Here is a 16,270-nt window from a genome sequence, read left to right on the forward strand (position 1 = left end):
ATTCTTTTTTATTTGCTCTTCAGTATGATAATTCATATAAAATTACACTAACCTATAATAATCTATAGCGATCTCTTAATGGACTATAATAAGCTACAAATAATAACTATAATTTGCTATAATCAGCCTGACATATGTCCCTATTCTACTGTGATTTGGTTATTGTATTAAATTTACTGGTGAAAAGGATATTTTTGCCTGATACTAGAGTTGAAGAAAGATTAGCATACCTGTTCATACTTCTCCAGTTCTGTATGATAGATCTGTCGGATCTGGCTAAGTTTGGCTCTGTAATCGGAATGTTCTATTGAGTTATCGGAAGTTCCACCTGAAGCAGCTGCTGCCGCGGCAGCTGCTGCAGCTCCACCTCCCTTCTCGGGTCCAGATACACCTTCAGCCAGCAACATATTGTCCAGTCTCATGAGCTGTGGGTCTGGTGGGTCTTCTTCCTGTGCACCTCGGATGCTGAGACCTTTGAATGAAACATTAGACAAAATTAGACAAGATTAACTACACATCTGCTAGCAATGCATAGCTTATATAGATAATATATATTTTAAGTTTGTTGATTAACAAGATATGCTCTAGTTTTTTTCCTTAGTAGCTTCCTCCATGTTGCCTCTTTTTAAGAGTGAAAACATTTCTCCTATATTTGCTATTTTTTTTCATCTCAAGATGTTTAGTTACATTATACTCTGCTAAGTAACTGAACTGAGAAGACTGGAAATCAAGGAATGGAAGTCCAGGAAAGACAGGGAATTCAAACACTGTCTACCAGTAGACATTGAGGTGGTCTGTACATCTTTTAGTGAAATGCAGAGTCCACATTGAAAACTAGAATATTAAATCAGGTAACTCAAAGGGTGCGAACTGGAAGAAGCTAAAGGCTCCCATGATCATGAAAGGAGAAAGGTCCCAATCTGATAGAGACAACAGTATAATGGCAATGTCTCCCTCCATTTCTGGAATCAGGAAATATATCAAAAGCAAATTCTAAAATCTGTTAATTTTTTATTTGTTGGCTACTTAAATCAAAAATCACAAAAATGCATTAAAATGGATAGATCTATAAATAATAAATATAGCACCCCTAAACACCATTTTTTTCTGCAAGGCTTCTTTTTTTTTTTTGAGTCAATAAATATCTTCACTATATAGCTCAATGTCTAGTGTATTACATTGCATTGTCCATCAACCCAACAAGCGTAACAAACCTTTCATAGGCCCTATATATAATCAACAGTAACAATTGCTGTATGTAAACACTTTCTTAGGCTCCTACTGTGCCTGCATACTGTGACTAAATAAAACCACTAACTATAGTGAATCATAAATCTTTCAAAATGGTCTCTCCCCATTTAAAAGTCACTCATTAATCAAAACCCCTTCCCCCCTCTCTATTGTTCTGTTATAAGCGCTCTCAGTTTCTCCACATTATTGTTCCTATGGACAGCATCCCAACCCAGTGTTTACTTCTATTTGTAATCTCAATAACTTTATGGTGTATCTATTTTTGATTTTATTTGGATAGAGTAAGGACGGATTAGAACCCCCGTGAGACCTCTGCTACGTCAGTGTTTCTGCTCTTGAAATGAAGCCTCTCCTGTCCTGGTGACCAAGGTCACTGGGACTGAAAGTAAGGGATAATTTAAAAAATGTGAGTTGTGACAGAATCTGAAATGGCAGGAAAAATTGCAATGGGTTATTGTTTCAGCAACAGCCACCTAAAACAAGATTTTAGTCACTTTGGGGAGATCTTCTCTTACATCCTGGTGTGTCTTGAGATAGACAGTGAAGGGAAATCCTTGTTTAGAAAAACATTCATTAAATTGTAATTTTAGTTATTTGCATTGCATAGCTACAAATCTATGAGATGAGTGCTACTTGATTCAGTTGATAGTGGCTGGAATGGGCGATAATCATTGGGGCTGATTTGCTGATGGAAACGCACAAGATTAGGGAGAAATTGTTATGAAGGTAATTGGTATGCTTGTAATGAGGAGTGTTTGGATATATGTGCACCCAGGGACTGTGATCCCCTTACTGATCTGTTAAACAGTCTCAAAGCCACTGATGACATCAGTTTTGACTAATGCATAGGGTGGAGCTAGACATTGTGACATCACCACTCATGTGAACTTGCACAGATTGAGTCCTGGGCTTTGTCACTGTTGGAACATTTTTTTCTGATTGTTTACTGATTGTTTTTTGTATTTGCTCTATTCATTTATTGTATTGTATCATGCATACATTGTGGACTTAGTTTGCAGTATGTATAAAACTTTATCAGTAGCACATTTAAGACTGCACTTTGTTCTCCTTCAGGCTATAAAAACCATTAGTGTTTATGTTCTAGGATGTTCTAGGATGAACACTGATGCTCCAATTGACTGGCTCCACTAGGGGTCAAAATGCATCAATAGAAGGAGTTTGGAATGTCAGTGCTTATGCTGGAATTTGAATAAGGTTATTATTAGCCTTTTTAATAGAGTTTGGTCTTGTAAATGCTACTGAGCAGTGGCGGTCACTCCATTAGGGGTGCAGGGGCGTCGCCACCCTAATCCATGCAGGGCGCCAGACACATACATTTTAGTGTTTTTTTTTAAGCACATGATTAGAGCCTGAGGCTCTAATCAGTTTCAAAAAGGGTGGACTCGGAGAGCAGAGCATTGCGAACTGAGCCTACCCAGTTGTGTGACAATAGCAAATTAAAATTCGCTATTGTCTTCCTGCTTCTCCTCCTGGCCAATCAGGAAGACCCAATTGGCCGAGAGGCAAAGTGACATAATTGGCCACAATGGGTAAGCCAGTAGCTTTAGATACAGGGGGGAAGAAGCCTAGGAGGAGATGCAGGGGGAAGCCACTGAAGCTGCCCGTGACCTGGATGGGTTAAGTGCGAGACTAGTGGGTGGATGGGCAAGCGACCGGGGGTGGTTTGCGGATCGACAAAGCAATGGGGGAGTGCAGGGTTTGACTGACTGGGGGGGTAGAGGTGGGGCGGGTGGTTTGTTTGACCCCCCCCGAGTCTGGAGGGAGGTGATGGAAACTGGAGGAACCTGCACCTGTGACTGGATGGAAGGTTTGGCAAGCCTGGAGCGGTATACATACGGTAAGTAAACTGACTTTTTCAGTCATGCTTTCTGCCTAGACCACACTACAGATTTTTAATCACTCAGTAGCATAACCTTACGAGGGTTTTTAGGCCTGAAGCTACTAAGTATTGGTGAAGAAAGAAACCATTCTAGCTATGCATTGACTTGAGGGATATATTCATTTGGTTATCTAAAATCGCCATTACTTTTGGGTTAAAAAAAAAAAAACATTCAAATTGTCTCAAATCAACATTTCCATAAAAATTTCAGGAGGACAGAATAAGAGCGACGTCCCAGTACAATTAGCCTCTTTAAATCAGTTTTACATAAAGAATTGAAAGCTGTGCTGGGTCCCAATGGAGAGGGCCCAGATCTGCACATACAATTATAACCTACAGCATATAATATAATGCTTTCATTGTGCTGTTCTTTCTTTCTATGTATAGTAAAACACACAACATTCATCAAGCATATACACAAGGAATTTTCCATTTGGTTACAGCTCTTTGGGGGTTATTTATGAAAAGGCAAATCCACTTTGAACTACAAGTGCGCAGCAAGTGCAGTCGCTGTAAATCTAAGGGGAAGATCTGAAATGAGGGGAAGCTCTGCTGATTTTATCATCCAATCATGTGCAAGCTAAAATGATGTATTTTATTCTCCTTGCATGTCCCCCTCGGATTTACAGTGACTGCACTTCCAAATGCATTTGAAGTGCAAAGCGGATTTGCCTTTTGTGAATAATCCCCTTTGTTTCTTTGGCAATAGGTTATTTTTGAGATATCATTCTCCTTCACCAGTTCATATCATTGAAATAGTTTGTTTAAACAAATGCTACAGTTGCACAGGTGTAACATCACTATACAGTAGTCGAAATACAGAGCAGACTGATAATTGTTTTATACCAGTATCTATTTTGACAGCCAAGCTTCACAAGGCAGCAATCCATAGAACTATCTTTGCAGTAAGCGATCAATGGAGAATCACATACAAATTTCCAGGGAATCAGATTTTGTTTTAGTACATACACAGAGATTATCTTTTGTGTTGAACCCTAGGTGATTGTCTTTTTTGTTTTTCTAGAAATTGCACTCCTTGACCCTTAACAGCAAGAGCCACTCCTGGAGAAACCCAACCCGAGCTAATGTTCCTCTGGGCTAGTAACTAAGAGCTGGTAGAAGGGTTGGCCAAACGATCATTTTGTGGAATAAAATTGACATCATTTTGTCCCAGCAAGCATGTACATGTACTAATTAGCCAACTATGGTGCTCGTTTTATTATAGGGCCCCATTCACACTTAGCAATTCGCTGCAGTGTGTTAATGCGCACGTGTTTTAGTGCATTATGACACCTGTTAATGTGGGTTGCCTTTAGGGAGCCTATTCATTATCAATGGGCTGCTAAAGTACCACAATGGCTGAAAAAGTGGATGTCTGCAGAGATCAGAGTCCCCAAAGACATACAATAATTTTTTACAACAATTATAGTGCCCTAAATACCTAAGTTAAAGCAGTATTAACCACTTCACGACCGCCTCATGCAGATATACTGCGGCAGAAGGGCACGTACAGGCAGATACTTACCTGTATGTGGCCCTTTAAAAGGCGGCTCACGTGCGCCCGCCCGCCCGCCGGGAGCTCCGTGACCGTGATCTCGGGTCCCGCGGACTCGATGTCTGCGGAAATACCCGCAATCGTCTCACGGTAAAGAAGAACGGGGAGATACTAATGTAAACAAGCATTTCCCCATTCTGCCTAATGACACTGTCACTGATCACAGCTCCCTGTAATCAGAAGCGGTGATCAGTGACATGTCACACACAGCCCCTTCCCCCCACAGTTAGAATCACTCCTTAGGACACACTTAAACCCTACAGCGCCACCTAGTGGTTAACCCCTTCACTGCCAGTGACATTTTTACAGTAATCAATGCAAGGTTTTAGCATTGATCGCTTTATTGATGCCAGTGGTCCCAAAAATGTGTCAAAATTGTCTGATGTGTCCACCATAATGTCGCAGTCACAATAAAAATCGCTGATCGCCGCCATTACTAGTAAAATAAAAAAATTATCAATACAAAATGCCATAAAACGATCCCCTATTTTGTAGACGCTATGTCTACAGCAAAATCTACAAAGGAATGGTTCACAAATAAACGTATCCAGGTGTTAGAATGGCCAAGTCAAAGTCCAGACCTGAATCCAATCGAGAATCTGTGGAAAGAGCTGAAAACTGCTGTTCACAAACGCTCTCCATCCAACCTCACTGAGCTCGAGCTGTTTTGCAAGGAAGAATGGGCAAGAATTTCAGTCTCTCGATGTGCAAAACTGATAGAGACATACCCCAAGCGACTTGCAGCTGTAATCGCAGCAAAAGGTGGCTCTACAAAGTATTAACGCAAGGGGGCCGAATAATTTTGCACACCCCACTTTTCATTTTTTTATTAGTTAAAAAAGTTTCAAAAATCCAATAGATTTCGTTCCACTTCACAATTGTGTCCCACTTGTTGTTGATTCTTCACAAAAAATAAAAATGTTATATCTTTATGTTTAAAGCCTGAAATGTGGCAAAAGGTTGAAAAGTTCAAGGGGGCCGAATACTTTCGCAAGGCACTGTATATGAAAAGGATATATAAATTCATTATAATAAAATATGTGGTGCAAACAGCACCATGACAAATATAAAACAAATGCAAATCCTTCAGTTCTACGCCCAACACGTTTCTGGACCTGTGTAGAGTCCTTTCTTCAGGGGTATTTAATATATTAAATTTTTTGTTTTGGGTTTAATTTCGCTTTAGGGGAGGAATTATAAAAACAGTAGTTGCATGTTACACCTTTTGTTTTAAGTACGTATATTTAAATCAGAATATAATTAATGACACAAAAGCACATTGTTTTTAATAGTTTATAAGATAAATAATAAGAATATTTTTATAAAAATGCAAAAACTGCCTAGTTTATGGTCAATATGTGTTAGGTCACTGCAGAACCCCACACATTAAAGCCATTTATTAAAATGTAGGTCATTTGCACCCGATACAACTCCATCTTTTCTATATTCCCAAGCTTATTATGGTACTTGCTTCACTGTATTACTAACTAATGAAAATCAGGCTAAGATTAATTGTCCAGGAACTAGCTTATATTTACCTCTACTATCAATAGCATGCCTTTACCGGTGTCTTTTACCAGATATGCATTTTACTCTGGACACACAAGAACCATCATAGATCTGTAAATGTGTTTCCTCTTCATTGCTAGGTATCTTTCAACAAATTCTAATTAAGAATATTTCTGCCTACAAACACCTGTCTCGGGCCTCTGTTTAATAGATAAAAAGGACTGAACTGGAAACATAATTTCGAGACCAAATAATAAAAGCGGAGGTCAGTCTAAATATTAACCTCTCAGTAATACCCGCTCCCACTCATGTATTGCATTAAATTGTCCACTCCGGGTGCCTCCTGATTGCGGGGTATGGTTAAATGTAATAATCTCAGGCTTTTTCAGTAGCTCATTAAGGCTTCATTAATATATGGGCAATGCTTTTGAATTATAAATAAACAGATTAGCACCCTGCGGAGTCTGGACCGCATACTTGCTTCTCTCTGGAAGAATAATATTGCACAATGCAATCAGTGTGCTCACCTGGGAGCTAAGGTGGACGAGCAGGCCATGCTCTGTCTGGCAAAGAGAAGCTAGCCAAATTGACTAAATATGCTCCCTGATGCTCTGAGAACCACAACGTTCTGCCTGCACTGAGCAGTGCTTAAGACCTGTAGGATTTATTTAGCTGAGGTATGCATTTTAAACAATTTAGATGAAGTCTATGTAAAGCACCTGAAAATAACGCAATAGTGAGTTTATGTAACATTGAACCTTCCAAGACTGCGGTAATATGCAAATATTGGTGCAACTACCATCAGGGCACAGACCTGGATGCACCGAAGCCCTCAAGGGCCAATACTGCCTTTACAAGACTGTCCACAGTAATCATAACATGATGCTATAAATATACTGTATCTGAAATACTTTTTTCGTTCTTGGAATTCCTTTGCCTTCCGGTGAAGGTCACGGGACTGTTGACAAGGCACTGGTTATGTGGTCCCTTTCAAAAGGGACATGTTCAAGGGAGAACTGGTCAGCTGTACCTGAATTCCACTCTCACCACCCCCTATGACAGGGGTCGGCAACCTCGGCCCTCCTGTTGCGGTGAAACTACAAGTCCCATGAGACATTGCAAGACCCTGACAATCACAGGCATGACTCCTAGAGGCAGAGGTGTGATGGAATTTGTAGTTTCACCACAGCTGGAGTGCCAAGGTCCTGTCCTATGATGCGCCATTTAGCTGAGAGTAACTCACTCGTATGCATACAATAGAGGTCCAGTGTATTGCAACCCAAGCTACCATATTGAGCTCCAGTAGGGAATGCCTTCATGCATTCAGGATTTTATTAAAAGGCAGCGTATAAATGAGTAGGGGAGATATTTGCCTTGCCTTTTTGGCTACAAGGACTTGAAAGTAATAATATACCTGTCTACTCAAAAATCAGTGGTACACATTTGCACCACATCATTCTTTGGAGTCAATCCAAGAGAAGTCAAATCTTTCAGATTTGCCTGAATGGTGTATGGCCAAGTTCAGAAAATATCTGTCCATCTAGCATGTGAACCAAGAATTGAGATCTGCTGGTGAACTGGTAACTTTAATTCTCAAACATGCTTCCTTAGTATTTAACTATATCTGATTAAAAGACAGATCGCTGAAATTCTTTGTAATTCATTGATTTGTCTATTCTTCCAAGCTATTATGTGTCTGCAAGCAGAATTCTCTAGAAAATTATATTCAGTTTTATGCAAACAAAACTGAGACGGTATTGACAGCTGAGGAAAACACAAAAATATATAAATGCATGGTATATATGGATAAAGGCGGCGTCAATCTGACATACAGTACTCTGCTATCACTTTATGGAAGAGAAAACAAGATGTGTTGAGTTATAAGAAGAAAAAAACAACAGTGTATATTTTTACCTAATTGGCATTCTGTAGCCTGTGTGTGTGTGTGTGTGTATCTATAAATTTAGCAGGCAGAGTTATAACAATTAGTGCAAACCTGAGTTTGGAATAAGCCTGCATTTAAAGTAGACCTGTTGTGAAAATGGCACACCTAGTACAATAGTATATTGGTCTTTTGGAACCCCCAGGGCACTATATTATGCCTTATATTAAGTTCCAGTCTGCTCCCATCTACCAATTAATAATACCACCTATCACTCGAAGACACAATGGCTGGCCATACATTATACATTTTTTTTATACAATTTTCCTTTAGATTTACCAAAACCAAACCTAAATGCTTTCAATTTGTATGCAATCAGGCAGCTCCTTGCACTACATAATTTAAGGTAAATCTAAAGGAAATTGAACAACATAATTGTATAATGTATGCCCAGCCTAAGAGTGTCATATGGCTAGCAGAAGGGGAAAGGAAAAGCTAGATCTTCTTTACTGAAATTGAGATGTACGTAAAGATTAAAACTGTCTGCCAGTTAGGTCATATTTTTGGGTACCAAACACTAGTCCAATCAGAAGTAACCAATTAGAGCCTTGGGTCTTCCCCCTATGAGAGTGGTACTGTAGCAATCAAACAAGGTATGGCGCCTTGCATCTTTAACAGTTGCACAAAGGTAGTAATATCAGCTCACCAAACTACTCATAATGTCATATGAATGGCAAAGTTTGAGAGCCCCTAAAGGACTCCTTCAACAGGCACGGTTGCCTACCTATAAGCAGTATGGTGTGCTGGTCATATTACCTTTTTATGTAAAAACACCTGCTTTTTACTGTATGCTGGGTGAAACTCCCAGCATGTGTGAGTTCTATATGTGGAAAACAGTTTTGGACCTGCCAAATTCCATTCAACAGCTTTCAGGGTCCACTCCTAGAATCAACTCTGCACAGTGCAGGAGTGCCTTCTGGGGGATTACAAGTACCCAGCTTTCCTAGGGGGCAGCGACCAGTCACAGTGGCATCACCAGTGCCTTCAAGAAGTGGTCAGAAGTCGGGGTCTGACATATTTAAAAAAAATAAAAATAATACTAATTTGACCTCGTATTTTTAAGAGAGGTCTTCTTTAGGCAATGATCTGCTTTCCTAGGTATGACCAGATTTAGGCATGATCTGTCAATAATCAGCCTTTGTATAGAGAGCAATCAATGACTCGTATATCAGGCATTTGGAAAACCCATTAGTACAATGATTCTCATTCTTGTGTAAGCAAACATAGTACATATGTGTCTTTACTGTTATAACTTATGAAAGAGGGGCAAGCTGTAACAAACAACTCTTTAGACAAAAGTAATTTTTTTTCTTTACGTCAAATTACTTAATACGCATTTTCATGGATTTACAGCCATCTAGAAAAGCTAATTATTAGAAAAAGAGACCACTGTTTCTATTCTAAGAAATATTTTTGAGAATGCCAACCAAAATCTGGAGATAAAACCAAACATCTGAAAGGTTTCTGTGAGCAGGAACGCTACTTTTTCTTTACCAATAGAGTTTAAATAATTAAGAAAATTGGCATATAACATAAAGTTAAAGTCAACCTGTATTTGCTTTCAGTCTGCTAAACCAGCGTATGTAAAATTCAGGCACACAAAGGTTTGTATGTGCTTTCATATAGATTTCATAGTTTCAGTTATCCAAAATAGTGATTTCTGTTCTTCATATCAACCACTGTTCTAACATCTACATTCCTTCCAACTCATATGCACCACTGTGATAGGCAACTTTACAGTGGTGCAAAATGTGGAAAGGGACAGGCCAGAGCTCAACTTCAGAAGGCAAAATCCCTTGTTGAGGATCTTAGAAAATGATCAAACTATGTGCAGCCAACTCAAGTTGCCTGCTTCTCGAGACATATGGTAGTTTAGTAGCTTGAAATTGCATGTACGTTCACTTTAGAAGTATCTACATACATTTGCTATTTACATTTAACATTATTGCGTGCATATCTATGTATCAGAACTAAGGGCGGTATTTGTTCAGGAATCTGGGTCCAAAAGAAAGCCTTTCTCTCCCAACGAGTTCAGTTGAGAGCTATACATTTTCATGAAGAGGCCCACATCGTATCACTTAAAGTGGCTGTAAACCTCAGACATGAAATATGAACAAAGCATATCCTCCTATAGTGTGTACTTGTCTCAATTAAATGTGTCATCTCTGTCTGCTGCCTCGTTCTTTTGCTATCAACATAACACACTTCTGAAAAAATCTGAAAAACATCTGAAAAAAATTTCCTGCCACCAAGTGAAAAAAGGTGATGGTGAGGGACCTCCATAAGACTGACAGCCTCAGCTCTGTTCCTGTGTAATGTGTGAAGGGGGGATTTGTCCCTTCTCTCCAATCAGCTCTCAGAACTCTCCTCACTGAGCTCACTGAGTGTAACTTCAGCTCTGTGACCGCTCAGACAAGCTTTATACATTGTGGACTTTGAATGGATATAGAGAAGAGAAGACTACAGATAAACAGTTACACCTTATGTAGGAGGATTTGTTTCATCCCTGTGTATCACCTGAGAATAGTCTCTTCACTGGGTATATGTAAGGGTTTACAACCACTTTAAACACCAGAGTCCATGTTAGATATGACTGTGCCTCTTATAATGAATACATTAATGAACTCCTTTTGATAAATCACTGTCTCCCAGATAGACAATGAGGGGTCTGATAATCATAATAGACTGACTAACCACTTCAGCCCCAGGAGATGTGGCTGCTCAATGACCAGGCCATTTTTTGCGATACGGCACTGCGTCGCTTTAACTGACAATTCCATACTCAAACAAAACTGATGTCCTTTTTTTTCCCCACAAATAGAGCTTTATTTTTTCTCTATAAACAAAAGAATAGCGACAATTTTGAAAAAACAATATCTTTTACTTTTTGCTATAATAAATATTCCGCATTTATTTTTCAAAAATGTTTTTTCCCCTCAGTTTAGGCTGATATGTATTCTTCTACATATTTTTAGTTAAAAAAATGCAATAAGCAAATATTGATTGTTTTGCGCAAAAGTTATAGCATCTACAAAATAGGGGATAGATTTATGACATTTTTATTATTATTTTTTTACTAGTAATGGCGGCGATCTGCAATTTTTATCAGAACTGTGATATTGCAGCCGACAAATTGGACACTTTTGATACATTTTTGGGACCATTAACAATTATACAGCAACCAGTGCTATAAAAATGCACTGATTACTATATAAATGTCACTGGCAGGTAAGGGGTTAACTGTGTTCCCTAGGTTTGTTTTAACTGTAGGGGGGATGGGACTGGCTAGGAGGAGAGAGAGATCAGTGTTCATACACCCCTGAAAGAACCGGGATTTGTGTGTTTACACACACAGATCCCGGTTCTCGATCTGTCTTGAGCGATTGTGGGTGGCCCGGGGGTCATTGCACCCACTGGGCACTCGCATCGGCTCCGGGCACACACTGCGGGCGTGCACATCTTTGGCAGCATGTGATTGCCCCTAGTGGCCAAAAGGCGAAGCAACGTAAGGTTTCGCCCAGCCGTGCCATTCTGCCACAGTAAAACTGCGGCGGCTGGTTGGCAAGCAGCTAATGAAGCCCAATAAGTCTGCACATTCTTGCCTTTGGCATTGCAGGGGTTAGTCAACTGTACACGATTCCTGTGTCAGGTATATTAAATATAACACCGCAGCGCTCTGCACATTTCCACGCCAAGCCGCTTGTCACTTTTGCTTCAGTCATTCTGTATTGAGGAAAAATGCAGCGGTGGGAATTTTACAAGGAGCTGCTCAGTTAAATGGACATAAATCACAGGTTTCATTCAAAGCGAATAATCACTGGCCATAAAGAGCTACTTGTCTCTTACTATATATTACCGGAACTTTCCGCCAGCAATAATGCAGCCATTCATGGTGAGGGGGAAACACAGCCAGGCATTAAGGGCTGACATGTAATCCTGTTAGGGGCCTGATGTGCCGAGTGGGGCTGACATTTTTATCATGTGTCCGCTTCAATTTGGGAAACCAAGGAGAAAGGGGAAGAAAATGATTACTTGGCTTCTCTCCTCGCTGTCCCGAGCATATCTTCCTTCTTACGTTGATTGCATGGAAGACAGAAGAGGAGATGTATGACAAAGGATGTATTTTATCACACCTATAGCTCGTCTTCATCTGGTGCTTGCCAATTAAACCTCTGCTTAATTTCTTTTGCTCTGCGAGGCCCTGCCAGCCTATCACCAGAGGTGGATTACATCTCTGTAGATTCCAGCGCTATGCAAATCTTTTAAAATGGTTAATAACCTCTTCTGATTAACCAGATTAAATCTTATGAAGCTAAACAAGACAGGACGCCTGATCATCATTATTCCAGATGCACAATGATAGAAATGGTTGCATTGGTGCAATTTTAACCCCTTGTGAATGGAATAAATCCACAGTTCATCTATCAGTCTGTAAAGGTTCAGTCCCTATTCATCAGTGTTGACATTGTAACATTTCATACAGAGGAGCTACTATCACATTTTGCTGTGTATAGGCAAAGTACTATATTACCAGTGCCCAAATGACATCCCTGGGGCCGCACACAGCCCTGTTCTCCTTTTTTCATACAGCCGTTGCAGCTTGTTCCAAACAAACCTTGTGTAATACAACATTTCTAGATTTTTCACCAGCTTGTCTGGAAAGGTATGACAGAAATGGAAGTAACAACTGAGAAAGTTATGTGGATTGCTATCATTTTGGTACGGGGCATCAATATTTTATTTAGTGAACTGTGAGGCATTGAGGAGAACTTGTCAGGAGAACCTGTCATAATGCAAAACACCTGTGAGAAGACTGCGGTGGGGTTAGTCATTTCTTGACTACATGGAAACTCTCCATCTCATCAGTGGCAGCTTCTATGTATACCTTTTCCCATGAGTGTTTTGTTTCATTAGTTCAGAGATTTATTTTAAAGCTGGGGATGGCGGAGCCATAGTAAACACTGGGAGTTGTTGTGAAAACCCCTTTGTCATGTAAGGTTAGTGACCACTGTCAATGATCTATGAAATTGACCACCAGTATAAGAAAGGATTTCACCACTGACCAACATTGTGGGGGGCACTACAATGATCACCGATGTAAGGGGGTACTTCCATACCAACCACCAACATTTCTCCAGGGCTCCAGGAAATGTAACTGGAAAGGACAACAGGTGGTAAGTGTATAATGTGAATGGCACTTACCTCTACATTATCCTTTCCAAATTACTTTGGCACCCTGAACCTTGTGCAGAGAGCACACCAGTATATTTGGCTTAATACTTCCAGTATGTGTGTGCTCTGCTTCCTTTCCTTGCTGCTTTATGAATGGAATTATTCAATGCAAATGGTGGCTCTTAGACTTGCATTACAGCAACTAATTCCAATAGTAAAAGAACACAAACCAGAAGTGGGGAGTACACAGATGGGAAGCATTGAGCTAATGGTACCACTCAATTCTACTTTAAAACTTAAAAAGAACACTTACACTTTATACTTGGCTCTTGATGGCCTTTGTTACTATGACTATGTTACTTGTTACTATGACTATGGGTTCTGTTTTGTTGCACCTACTGAATTAATTTTTACCTTTTAAAATCAGCACTTTGGTTGCTGTGATGAGCTGTACTTTTCGTATCATCCATAAATCCAAAAATACTAAAAGTACTAAAAAGTAAATTATCTGACCACAGAAAACTAAATCTTACCAGTTACCAAGGTTTGTGCCTTTACTGACTAAGCCAATAAATATGAAAACCTTATTAAGTAAGTCATATCGTAGTGTTTCTATAATTTAAAAGCATCCTAACAAACAACGTCTTACTCACTACCATCAAACCGATCGTCAGCTGTTGCTGGTTATTTATTATGCTATAATGCCAAAACAAATTGTAATTTCCCTGCTAGGATCAATATCTTCCATCTCCCACAATCTATGTCCTGTTTAACCTTTCTGTAGATGCACTTCTAAATACAAATTCTCAAGCTTTGAGTATAGAGCAGCAACAGCTATGAGGAAATTCCTTATACACCTTTTTTGATAACTCCAAAACTCACCTAATCTTGCACCAATGTGAAATAGTCATTAAACACTAAATTTTTTGTTAGCATTATTGTTATTGTAGTCTGGGGGATAGCCATGTCCCACATTCCCACACTTTATCATTTAGAACACTCAAAAAATGGGTTAACACACCAGAAATCTAAACAATCACACCCAAAAAAATATTTATTAAGCTCTAACCTAACCTTTGAAATAACACCAAAATTAATCTAATTTAACATATCTGAAAACCTAATTCCTAAATTATACCTAAACCTAATCTTTAAAAAAAAAAAAAAATCCTACAAGTGAAACTAAAGGCACTAAACTTATCCCTGTCTAACGGCATGGGTCCTTCGCCAGCGCCAACATCATCTCTCCAAGTGCCAGTCTTCAGGCATCTCTATAGGCTGGTGCAGGATGATGTAAGTCCTGCACACAGGAGTCATATAATTCCGGTACACAAGGACCATGCTGGTGATGTAAAATGAGCTGCACATGCACAGCTTAGTTTACATGCTGCAGAAGACAAACAGCGGGTGGGTAGGTGTATTTTACTGCAGAAGAGACATTGTAGGTTCCTACTTGGGAGTTTGCAATATGGAAAGTCCTTTTACATATAGATCTTTCAGGGATCAGATTGTACGTACATGTCTGAACACCTCTATCTGATGTCTATGAATAGGTTAAAGTGATATTAAAGCCTTACATTTTTTTGCTATTTCTGTTGGGAAGGAAACTTACAATGGGGGCAACTTCTTGATGTACTAAAGTTTCCACACAATTCTGCTGGATGCCTTAATGCTGTCCCCATTTTCCTGTTTCAGAGTGGCCCATTTTCATTTTGAATGTTCTATGGAGCCATCATTTTGTGCACTTTCAGAATCAGACTACAGGGCGATGTGTAGACCCTTCTCGTACTTACATAGTAGATGAGATTGAAAAAAGACAGAAGTCCATCAAGTCCAACCTATGTGTGTGATTATAGGTCAGTATTACATTGTATATCCCTGTATGTTGCAGTCATTCAGGTGCTTATCTAATAGTTTTTTTTAAACTATCGATGCCCCCCGCTGAAACCAGCGCTTGTGGAAGGGAACTCCACATCTTTGCTGCTCTTACAGTAAAGAACCCTCTACGTAGTATAAAGTTAAATCTCTTCTCTTCTAATATCCTCCAGACCCTTTATTAGCTTTGTTTCCCTTCTTTGTACTTGCTCCATTTCCCTTACATCCTACCTGAGGACTGGTGCCCAGAACTAGACAGCATACACCAGGTGTGGCCAGACCAGAGTCTTGTAGAGCGGGAGAATTATCGCTTTATCCCTGGAGATGATCCCCTTTTTAATGCATGCCAATATTCTGTTTGCTTTGTTAGCAGAAGCTTGGCATTGCATGTTATTACTGAGACTATCATCTACTAGGACCCCCAGGTTCTTTTCCATCCTTGATTCCCCCAGAGGTTCCCCCCCCTAGTGAGTAGATTGCATTCATATTTTTGCCACCCAAATGCAATATTTTTTTTTTTTTGCATTAAACCTCATTTGCCATGTAGTTGCTCACGCCATTAATTTGTTCAGATCTTCTTGCAAGATTTCCACATCCAGCAGAGAATTTATTACCCTGCTTAGCTTAGTATCGTCTGCAAATACAGAGATTGAGCTGTTTACCCCATCCTCCAGGTCGTTTAAAAACAAATTAAACAGGATTGGTCCCAGCACAGAACCCTGGGGGACCCCACTACCCACCTCTGACGATTTTGACTATTCCCCATTTATCACCACCCTCTGAACTCCCCCATGTAGCCAGTCTTCAATCCATGTACTCACCCTATGGTCCATGCCAAGAGACCTTACTTTGTACAGTAAACATTTATGGAGAACTATGTCAAATGCTTTTGCAAAGTCCAGATACACCACGTCTGCAGGCCTTCCTTTATCTAGATGGGAGCTCACTCCCTCATAGAAGGCTAATAGATTGGTTTGGGCAAGAACGATTCTTCATGAATCCATGCTGATTACTGCTAATAACGTTTTCATTACTAAAATCTTGTATATAGTCCCTTATCATCCCC

At 39.7% G+C, this 16,270-nt stretch overlaps 1 protein-coding gene across 2 annotated transcripts in view; it reads right to left on the minus strand.

Annotated features, from left to right (window-relative positions):
• The window catches only part of PBX3 (PBX homeobox 3), a 305,612-nt gene that overhangs the window by 45,755 nt on the left and 243,587 nt on the right, over positions 1 to 16,270 (minus strand). For both annotated transcript variants that reach the window (XM_077478996.1, XM_077478998.1), the window contains exon 3: positions 231 to 472. In XM_077478996.1, coding sequence (XP_077335122.1) covers positions 231 to 472 — 242 coding nt within the window. The remainder of the gene's footprint in view (positions 1 to 230; positions 473 to 16,270) is intronic.

This window comes from Lithobates pipiens, unplaced genomic scaffold (genome assembly GCF_037356315.1).
Source record: "Lithobates pipiens isolate NorthernLeopardFrog02 unplaced genomic scaffold, aLitPip1_a1.2 Scaffold_1, whole genome shotgun sequence".
NCBI classification, from domain to species: domain Eukaryota; kingdom Metazoa; phylum Chordata; class Amphibia; order Anura; family Ranidae; genus Lithobates; species Lithobates pipiens.